The sequence below is a fragment of the Diplotaxodon limnothrissa genome, linkage group LG18, assembly GCF_057381915.1.
Source record: "Diplotaxodon limnothrissa isolate DT_005_m linkage group LG18, D_limnothrissa_male_GT1.1, whole genome shotgun sequence".
NCBI classification, from domain to species: Eukaryota; Metazoa; Chordata; class Actinopteri; order Cichliformes; family Cichlidae; genus Diplotaxodon; species Diplotaxodon limnothrissa.
This window is the reverse complement of record NC_140613.1, coordinates 24,906,416-24,917,072: the sequence shown is the minus strand read 5'-3', so window position 1 is coordinate 24,917,072 and position 10,657 is coordinate 24,906,416. Positions and strand designations below refer to the sequence as shown.

General features: G+C 45.1%; 1 protein-coding gene across 1 annotated transcript in view; it reads right to left on the bottom strand.

The window, feature by feature from the left end:
- Window positions 1-9,589, bottom strand: part of LOC146613721 (Y+L amino acid transporter 2) — an 11,875-nt gene extending 2,286 nt beyond the window's left edge. Inside the window, exons 1-8 of the mRNA XM_085378470.1 lie at window positions 9,466-9,589; window positions 8,689-9,221; window positions 7,031-7,156; window positions 6,805-6,949; window positions 1,818-1,941; window positions 1,481-1,584; window positions 1,273-1,369; window positions 1,023-1,172 (exon numbers count right to left, since the gene is read on the bottom strand). Of these exons, the coding sequence (XP_085234596.1) occupies window positions 1,023-1,172; window positions 1,273-1,369; window positions 1,481-1,584; window positions 1,818-1,941; window positions 6,805-6,949; window positions 7,031-7,156; window positions 8,689-9,208 (1,266 nt within the window). The 5' untranslated portion in view covers window positions 9,209-9,221; window positions 9,466-9,589. The remainder of the gene's footprint in view (window positions 1-1,022; window positions 1,173-1,272; window positions 1,370-1,480; window positions 1,585-1,817; window positions 1,942-6,804; window positions 6,950-7,030; window positions 7,157-8,688; window positions 9,222-9,465) is intronic.
- Window positions 9,590-10,657: the final 1,068 nt, after the last annotated feature.

Below are 10,657 nucleotides of genomic sequence, written 5' to 3'. Positions count from 1 at the left end.
GGTTCAAAACACAGTGTTCACCACCTTTTTATGTTCATAATCACTCAGTGTGCACAAAACAACACCACACTTTAATTCTGAGTGCATGCAACTATGGTAACTATTTATATTTCTTTCTTTCTTTACACAATTCCTGATTTTATTTCATCATATGGAAGCTGATGTATAAACAAGGAACAGATGGCAGTAGCAGGAAGTGAAAACAGTTTGTTGTGATGGGAGAGGTCAGATTTGGGGACAGCACTTTAGCAGAATCTGAAAATGTTTTTATATTTTCTTACAACCACTCGACAGCTTAATTCGCTCTTAAATGTGTATTTGTTGCTTTTGTGTTGTAGATAACGAGGGGCAAGTCACGCATTTTCTCCTCATTCATGCTAGTGTTTCAGCAGCGCTACAGCTGAATGGGTATAATCTTTAAACCATGAATTGTTAATCTAGTGTAAATAAACTCGGTGACGTTAATTGTGAAGGTCAAAGAAGTTGGCAAGCTAGCATACAGAAATGATGTCACGTCAAACAAAATACATATCTGACCTTTCTTAATGTGCTCGTGACTTCCTGTTTTAAGTTGAGATCCCAGACTGCCACGCACCCTTATCAGTTTCGGTTCCTCTCTTTGGCACCGTTCATGCCAGCTTTCCTGTTTTCAAATGTTTGTATGTAAACCTACTGAGCGCTAGATATCACACCAAAGCCAACGCTTTGCTGACTGCCTCTTATAACCTCTTACAGCTGTGGTGTGTGTTGGTAACATTTAGAAAGTCCTGTATATGATAAAATATCATGCCATATTTGACCTCTGACCTCTCTATCAAGGATAGTAGATTGTTCTGAATGTCAGAATGATATGATATTAATGCTATATAGCTATTTAAAGCTAGGTTTCCTGCTGGCATTGTTGGTGTTGACAGCATAGAGGCATATAGGGAATGATGTATGTGGATCCTAAATATCATGTTATTTGGATCTCTGACCTTTTCTTCAAAAAAGGTCGAACTTAAAAAAAAAAGAAGGGTCACCTTGACAGGTCTGTATCTTTCCGGCTGGGTGATGCGTAGGTAGATGAGGCCAGCCACAGAGAGACCCACATAGAGCCAGTAGCTGAAGCTGAAGTAGTTGATGAGCTGAAACACGTCCCTCACACACAGGAAAATCAGGCCCATTAAGCCCTGTAGCCACACAGCACAAGGACAAGTAAAGAATCCCCATGGGATCGTGGTATGATGAAACACGTTCATTTGTGTTTTACAAGGCAGTTTTGTTTCTAACGTTGAATAGCAGAGCAGGTATGGGCGTGTAGCGCTTCAGGTGAATCAGACTCAGACTTTTGGGGAGGTGACCCTCTCTGGCTCCAACAAAAAACAGCCTGTGTGATCAGCGAGGTGGAAGGTTAGTGGGAACATACTTCATCAGTCATACTTCCATCACAAGTGCCATCACAGCGTAAGTTGGGACACACTCTGTATTTTCTCATTACCGTGAAGCAGCAATGACGGAAGCATTGAGTCCTCCATAGCAGGACATGGCTACAGAAACAGGGATGATCCAGCTGAACGGCCCCAGGACCGCATTTCCAAATGTCTGTGGGGTCACATTTGCATTGGTTAATTCACACTACATATTGACGATGAAGAGATCTGAGCAGTTTTCCTAAGGGTCTGTCGCGGCCTTAAACCCTTATATTTTCTGCAGCTGACGTAGATGTTACATTACTTTATTTTCTCAAGTCCTGTTTTCATCTCAGAGAACAAAATGTCCTGGTCTAAGCTGAACAGACCTATATTTAGCAGGAACGAAACTCTCAGGTGTCTCACCACAGCGACAGCGTCACTGGCAAGCAGAGAGGACATGTCTAGAACCACATAGTACGCCACGTTGGTCAGTAGGTAGATGATGGTCACTATGGGCATGGAAATGGCGATGGCCAGGGGCAGATTTCTGCAACAAAAGCATAATCACACACGGCGATTACAGAAGAATCTGACTTCAGCTCCTACACTTCATTTCCTTTTGTTCAGGAATATGTTTTACACAGAGCTGGGACAAAGAATAGCAGCTGGTTTCATGCCAACAATATACAATTTAAAAGTGTTCAGATAGTGATTAAAAGACAGTTATGGGACGCTGTGCTACAATAAGACTCGTGAAAGTAACTGAAATCATCTGCAGTTAAACCTGTGATAATGAAATTAGGCGTATTATCACCATTTAGGTTGCTTTAGTAGCTCTTCTTTGGGAGTCAAGCATTTTTCTGTCTTATAAATGTCCACTATTCGCTGTCTTTTAGCTCTTGTTTTGGTCTCCACCAGTTTTTGAAGGACTCTGTAGCTACTGCATGCTTCGCTGTCGTTCCCAGCTGGTGTCCAAATGGGTCTGCACACAGTCTGGTGATGGGCAGGTAGTGTGTAATGCCTCTGTAGTGTAGTTTTCTTTTTTGTTTTTTTTTTGTTTTGTTTTTTTTGTGTCCCGTTTGGATCTTTAGCCATCAGAATTGTTGTCTTAAGGCCAAGAAAGATGCCAAGCGGATTTATTTTACCAAGTGGATCATCATGGCCTTGCCATATTGGTCCATTTGATTGACCTTTATTATAATTATGTATTTATTTTATTTGCAGTTGCTACAAACGGGACAGACATGACTGGGGGATAGGACAGGGAGAAAGAATGAAAGAAAGAGAGGGAGAGAAAGAAAACCAAAGGGGAGAAGAGACGGTGAGAAGGGGGAGAAGAAAGAAAAAAAAAAAGAAAGAAAAACAAACAAACAAACAAAACACCTGGGTCACCTGTATGGAGAAAAAAAAAAAAAAACAGAAGAGAAAGCAAACAACAAAGAGCAACATAATAAAAAAAAAAACAGCACCATCACAATAAACTAGCTAGCAGTAGATATCAGTAGATACTAAATAATAAATGATATTGTGCAGCACGCAAGATAGACAGCGCACAATGTGCTTTGAGGCAGCAGCCAAGAAAGGTGTAGTCCGCGTGAACACCCGTGTGTACACCTGTGTGCACACCTGTGTGGATCAGCACGCTTGTATTCCAAAGGTTTCTCCATGTAACGATCTGCTAGGGAGTGTGGGGAGCCACAGCCCCGTCCCCCAGGGCATGAAGCAGGTATGGAGGAGATCCAGGCCCCAGACATCCAGAGGCCCCAGAGTACGAGGACCCGAGGAGGACCACCAAAGGGGGGGGGAACCGTGCCACCCTCCTGGGAAGAGCTGAGTAGAGCCCCAAAGGAGAGGTCACCCCGCAGCTACAGAGCAGAGGCCAGAGGGGGTTGCAGTGGCGTGCCCGCGGGCTCTGCCGGCAGCCAGCTGTGCCAGAGAGGACCGAGCTTCAGGCCCAGAGGCCAGAGGCCTGAGGGCATCCCGTCCCCCGGAAGGAGCCCAGCTGGGCCACAGGCGCCCGGCCCCGCCAATCGGCCACCAGGAGTGAGCCGGTACATACATGAGCGCCCAGCCCCAGATGACAAGGACCACCAACACAGCAACGTCTGAGGGCATCAGCCACCGGCAGGGAGTGTGGTGAGGGGAGATAGGCCTCCGTACTTTAGAGGGCCTGAGATGTTCCCAGAGAGGTGGAGTCTAAGACCCAACCTGACATATAGACACAGACGAACAGGCGCACGCAGACACAAACGTGCATTCCCACCCCATATGCACAACCAAATACTCGGCACTCGCCCAAAGTGTAGACAGACACAAATAGACACTGCACAGACAGTCACACTCCCCAAACATACTCTATATCCCAGGTCCAGGTACCCCCGCCCCCAGAGGGGCAAGCCGCACCTAGACCCAGGAGATGTAACCCTTCTCTCTGGGGTGGAGGCAAGCGGACCACCTCCTTATCTGCAGTAGCAGGGAGGCCCCGCATCCCAGACCCCAGTCTGACGGCCAGCACCTCCTCCCAGCCCCCAAGCCCTGACGGCTAACAGAACCGGGGTGAGTGAAGACCTCAAACCTCCCTACGCCCGCTCATATGTAGTGTTGCTGTGTGCTGTTCTAAACTGCATTTAAAACTCAGGAGAGCATGGTACTAGCTTCCTCTCAGAGAGCAGCACGGCTCTTCCCGAAAACCCTTAGTGTCTAAATGCATTTAAAATTGAGGGTAGGGCACCAGCGCCAGAGGTGGGTTGGAGTACACCGACCATCCTCTGGATGCTGTAAAACGTGCCCACCCCCAAGGCCCTATATGTATGTGTTATGTGAGAGTGTGAGTAATGTGGATGTCTAGGTTGCAGAATAAAATTGAGGCACAGGCGGCCAGAAGGGGACAGAGGGGGAGTGCCTCCCCTGCACCCTGGTGACATACCTGCACCCCAAGCCCTGCGTGTGTGGGTGGGTGTGGTAGAGCGGGAATAGGGAGGCAGCTGAGGATGGGGAGGGAAGAAAGGGAGGGGCAAGTGGCCCCTCCCTGGGGCCAGCTCCCCCGCTGACCCCAGTAGGCACCCCCACACTCTGGAACCCACCAGGGCAAGGGGGCCCAGACCCATCCGGACCGGGGCCCGCAGCAGCAGCACCGCCCAGCCCCACAGAGTCCGGGGCAGCCCACCCGACTCCACCCCAGAGAAAACTGCACCCACCCCATCATCCAATCAACTCCCAAACTACACAAGACAATAGACACCCAGGTTGAGTTCATTCTCCACCTCTCCTATATCTCTCCCCCCACCTGCAGAGTGAGGTCCTGTAGTGAGGAGACCACCTGCAAAGATATAACAACCTCCCCACCAGTTAGAGAGCCCCCTAGTAGGGCCGATACACCAGAGGTCCCCTGCACTGGGGCTGAGCCCCCCTGCACCCACCCGCCCACTGCTCCGGCGACACAACAGCCAGGACCCAAGCCCCCAAGGCCCGGCCAGCACCCCAGACCGGGGGGCGGAGCACCCACCAGACCCCCAAGCCTCCCAGGGGCAGCCAGGCTACCAGGCCAGTAACCAACGTCCGCCAGCACAGACCCTCCCCATCTCCACTGTACGCAGCCACAAGGAAAACACCATCCAAGAGCCCCAGAGCTCCTAACCAGGTCATGGCCACATCCCCCAGGTTAGTCCCTCTAGGGAAACGTCCCTAGGGACTCCCCAGACGCCCTAAGGCCGTCCCTACCCCCATATCAACCACAATAGCGAAGGCAGGACCAAACCATGACCCCCCACCCCCACTAGGTGATGAAGCCGATCAAAGGAGCCCAAATGATCAAATGTGATGGCAGATGTTGTATCAAGACTAATGTGATCTATTAGATGGTTTCTATATTGGTTAGAATTAAGATTATTTTTATTTTTCCAGTTAATGAGGACCATTTTCTTGGCAATGCATAGGGCAGTAAAAACAACGTGGGCTGTGTTTATTTCTGCAGTGACCTCATCCAAGTCGCCCAGCAAGCATACTAAAGGGGAGGCTGGAATGTTACATTTCAGACACTTTGATAAGTCTTCCCATATCTCACGCCAAAATTTCTGAACTGGTGGACAGACCCAAAGAGCGTGGATGTAGTGTAGTGTAGTTTTTTTAAAATACTTTTTTGCTTAAAATATCTGCTGCTTCTAAGAGCAAACAAAACAATGACCTGCCTTTTGGAAGGTGAAAAGCACAATAATTACAATATTGTGGATTTAAAGAAAATGTGTGAAACATTCAATGCAAAACACAAAATTTTCAAACAAATACCTTCTGACCCTAAGCTTTTATATTAGGTTTGCATCCTGCTAATTTTAACATTTCACAGAATCAAAAGAGCTTTTTAGAAATGTGTTTGTTATTGGTAAGAAGAGTTGTTGCTGTAACACGGAAAATGACTCATAGGATTGGTTTTCTACCTTAGCTACAACACTGGCTGTAGAGAAATTTACTTATTTTATCAGGGCTATTAAACAGTCACTCTTTCAGAGTTTTGGGGGCTTTCCTTTAAGTTATCTAGAGAGAATTTATTTGACTTCAATGTCGGTGATATCTGATAATCTACGTACAAATAGCTATTTGTATGGTGGCCCAGAGAGGCCAAACGGACTGCAACTTAAGAAAACACCAGCAATAAGAAAACAGAAATAGGAAAAACGACAACGGAAATAGGAAAAAACAGATTTCCAAAAGCACAAGGGAAGTGTTTCTGGGGACACAATAACTCCACGGACCAGTTGCAGGAACCAAAATATGCTAAGAATTGCGCTGGGAGACACTTAAAAGTAGTGGAGGATCTATCGGTTTTGTGAGGAAAGAAAAGATGAGAGGTAAGTGTGTTAGCCTAACTATTAGCATAAAAATCCATCATCAGTATTATACGTAGCATGTTTTGGGTTCCTGCAACTGGTCCGTCGGGTTATTGTCTCTCCAAAAACACTTCCCTTGTGTTTTTTTCCTATTTCCGTTTTGTTTTGTGTGCTTTTGCAGCGTTTTTCTTATTGGGCCACTGTATATTTGTGATTTCCTAATGGTGTTCCAAAATAAGCAGCTTTGCACGAATCTTTCATTAAGATGATTCTCCGTCATGTTTTTTGTTTGTTCTCGTTACACAGATGTATAATGCTGTGAGTGGACATTAAAAATATAGTCAGTGCTGTGTTTTAGTGCAGGAGTCCAGTGGCTCATTTTTATTGTCTGTACTATCTCAGCTAATCTGCTCAAAGGCATGTTAACCCTTCTACTCTGATTGATCAGGACTGTCAAAAATTAACTTTTAGTGGATTTCTCATCACTAAGCTAAAAGCAGGAAATACAATCTAGTCAGAAGTTGCCATGGAGCCTCGAGCGTACGAGTCTGAGTGCATTTTCTTTTTCATTTCACTGCCTCAGTCACCTCTCTGGGTTACAAATCTCCTCAGTTACATAGTTGAGCGTGTCCCAGCCAGAGTAGGAGAAGAGAGCTGAGTAGAGGGCCAAAGCGATGGCGCCGGGGTCTGCCGTGGAGCCCTCCATCGGGTTCTCAAAGCTCTTCGTTTCTCCTACACAAAGACAAGATCGAGTTTTACTTTGAGTGTAACATTTTATTTAGCTTTCCCACACGAATTCTTACTTTTACTTACCACTGGATATCTTCAGGATTCCTATAATAATGATGAGGAAAAGTGACATCAGTTTGGCATAAGTGAAGATGTCCTGCACTAGAGTCCCCCACTTCACATAAGCACAGTTAATGAAGATGAGGATACCTGGTACAAAGTAGAGGATGAAGGCAATGAACAAACATGACCAAACACAGAAACACTGCTTCTGCTTTCTACGATGTACATTAAGGAATCCTGCATGACACAGCAGTTTAGCCAGCAGTTTGTGAAACTAAAGCAGTTTGTAGCAAACAGAAACCTGACTCTCTCACACTGCTCCTTTCTTTCTGTCACGTGGGCTGCAAATGGCTCGAGGATACCAAAACAGAATCACACTTCTTGGTAGAGCGATGGGTGATTCACAGCATCGCTGCTCTCTCACGTAAATAACACTTCTGCTTGCTACAGTCTGCAATCCAATCACTGCAAAACTCTGTGACATGGGACTGGCAGCCTAACTTTAGCTTATGCCAGTACTACAAAGGGCTATCGGGTTTGGTACTGGCATGAATAGATCAGATGTGACTGTGGGCAGCACTAAAGCTCTTTTAATCTGGTTTTACTCAACTATTCGAAACGAAACAAAACATTTTACATTTCTCCTGACTGCCTCACAATAAAAGCCACACTGTATTCTGCAAGATATACATGTTTAGGGACTGTAAGGAAATTAATTTGAGTCATTCGAAGCATTAGCAGTGGGCAGCTCCAGTGACAAACTAGACCTCCACACAGAAAATTCAGGCCCAAGCTTGAAACAGAAAACAGTGAAGCAAGAGCACTAACCACTGAGCCCCTGGGCTGTGTTTTCGAACTGGCAGGAGTGGATAAGGGTAGGTGTTCATCAGTAGTAACTTAATATAAGCTGTGGCTATAAATTACAAGTAGCAATATTGGATTGTATCACCATAATTATGTAATTAAAACCCAGTGCAGGAATGTGTTTAACCAAGGTTTACCAAGTAGATGCTTTATTAATTAATTTAATAATTGTTTGTAGAGGTTAAAAAGAAATGAAATGGCTTTAATTGATACAAATTTAGACTTGGCATTGAGAAAATAAGTGCATTCTCACTCCTTCCACAGAAATCAAGCTGAAGTTTTAGCGGTTTGGTGGTTTAGAGTTTCAAGTGTGTGTTAACACATGTCGCAATCATCCCAGGAGTGGATGTTCCAACAAAATCACCCCAAGGTCACACTGCAACATTAAGAGAAACTGCAAAAACCCCCAAGAGCTACATCTCAGACCCTACAGGCCTCAGTAAACATGTTAAATGTTACAGTTTACAAGAGTGCACTTAGAAAGAAAGACTGAATGACTATAGCTTTGTTTGGAAAGGTTGGGAGGAGAAAGCCTCTTCTCTCTAAAAAGGACATGGCAGCATAGCTTAACTTTGCAAAGTTGCATCTAAACAAACTACAAGACTTAAGGAACAATGTCCTTGCTGTCATTGAGTCGACCATGAACTCGTAGGTATACCAAAAGCATGCTAGAGTCAAATGTGAGTAGTTAGTAAATTTAAGCTTTTTCTGCAGCAAACTGCAACAGCACATTTTGTTTCATTTAAAAATCCACATTTACAGCTCAATACAAAACCCAGTGGGCACACTCATTCAGACACAGCTGTGTTTCTTACAGAGACAGGCTGCAGCAAGGAGGCGGACAGCAGCATACGGCGGCTGGCAGGTGGGGTAGAAAGCCTCCACCAGGTAGTTGGCGAATGTCAGCGAAATCACAGCCTGGCTGGCTGGCTCGATCAGGAGGATGGACGTCCACAGACGAATGAAAGCCAAGAAGCCACCAAAAGACTCCAGGATGTAGGCGTAGCTGGCTCCAGATTTGGTGATGGTGGTGCCGAGCTCTGCGTAGCACAAAGCCCCAAACACTGAGAAGATCCCGCCAAGAGCCCAGATGAGCAGCGACAGTCCATAAGAAGCGCTGTACATGAGTACGCCCTTTGGTGAAACAAAAATCCCAGAGCCGATCATGTTGCCCACAATGAGGCAGATCCCATTCAGGAGAGAAATCTCCCTCTTCATCTGCATTTTCTCTTCTTTAACACCATTTGGAGCCTTTAGGTCCTCCTCAGATGGAACTCGTGAGCTCGGACATATCGTCTGTGACATGACCCCAATGGTCTGTCTCAGATCCCCCATTATTCCAGCAGAGCTGAGATGGAGATGATAGGGAAAAATTAGATGGGATTATTCAAATTTAACAGACTTACCTAGCACACAATGTATTAAAAAAAATAAAAAAATTCTCCATGACACATGTTCAAACTTAAGAATACAAGCATGCAAATCCCCAACACAGATCACTCCCCTTTGTTTATAATTATAGATATAAATGAACAGCACGAGTGACTCATGACATATAATACAGGCATGTAAATAACAAAAGACTAACTTACCTTGTTTTCAAGTCTGTCTGTTCCTCTGAACATGCAATCTGTCTCAGGCCACCACTCAGGTCTGAAACACCAGTCTGGCACCGGGGGAGATCACATCTGAGAGGCACCAACAGGATGGTTGATGTTGCAATCTCTGCAGGTCAGCCCTTCCATAACGTGTGTTTTTCTTGGGCCACACTCTCATGTTGCCCCCTGTGCTATTTTCAGAGACAAGCAGACGTTCTTGCCCACACAGAGCCTTCAACAGCTGAGACAGAGGGAGCCAAGCTCCAATTGACCCGACATACAGGATAGTTATTTATACTGTGATGAAAAGTGTCATAACCCACCTCATCCCTGGTATACAGAAGGAAGACTCTACTACTATGAGTTTTTGTGCCTCCTTGTAGACATCTGCAGGCCAGGAAAATGACTAGAAAGCTATGTCCAGCAGCTTGTTTGTTGAACGATCTATAAGTGAAGTACAAACTTGAATAAACTATTTCTTGCCAAGCAGCCAACTCCAAGGCTAAAAGTGCAACTTCCACTTGAGGTCGGCTCAAAAGTAAGTCAGTCCTCACATGATATGTTAAAATGCCCAGCTTTACAGGAGCAATATACATGTTTATAGCCTGCTACAAAAATTATTTTGGTAATTTAGCCCATGAGGATGAAGACTCGACTGTTTAAATTGTACTCAACATTAAAGTCATGGATTGTGAAGCTAACAGGTGTATGCCAACATAGGCAAATGAAGCCTCTAGTTGTATGTTAACCTTTACTTCAGCTTGTCCGAGTCACTGAATATCTTGAATATTTCTGTGTTGTTGGTGACATCTTCAGTATTTGAGAAAGAGTGTGCACTTTTCTACTGCAGTTAGCATCAATTAGCTAGTTTTTGGCTGTTAATCCACCTTGCTAGCCAAGCTATTAGCGCTAGCTAAATAATCCAAATACCTTCTAGCTCCAAAAATTCACAAACCAGTAGGTGATGTCAATGTGGCTTCATACATCTTTCATGTGCACTTAATAGGCATGTACACCAGTTGAACTGCTTGTAAACTCAAATATCTAGTTATTGGTAGCCAAACACATAGTAGCAACTCTATGCATTTAGGCATGTTAATGTAGTCGAAGAAAGCTGCTCAAGTTCAACCAAACATCATAGGAAAGGTGATTTAAGTGACACTTTGGCATAAACAAAGGTATTGGC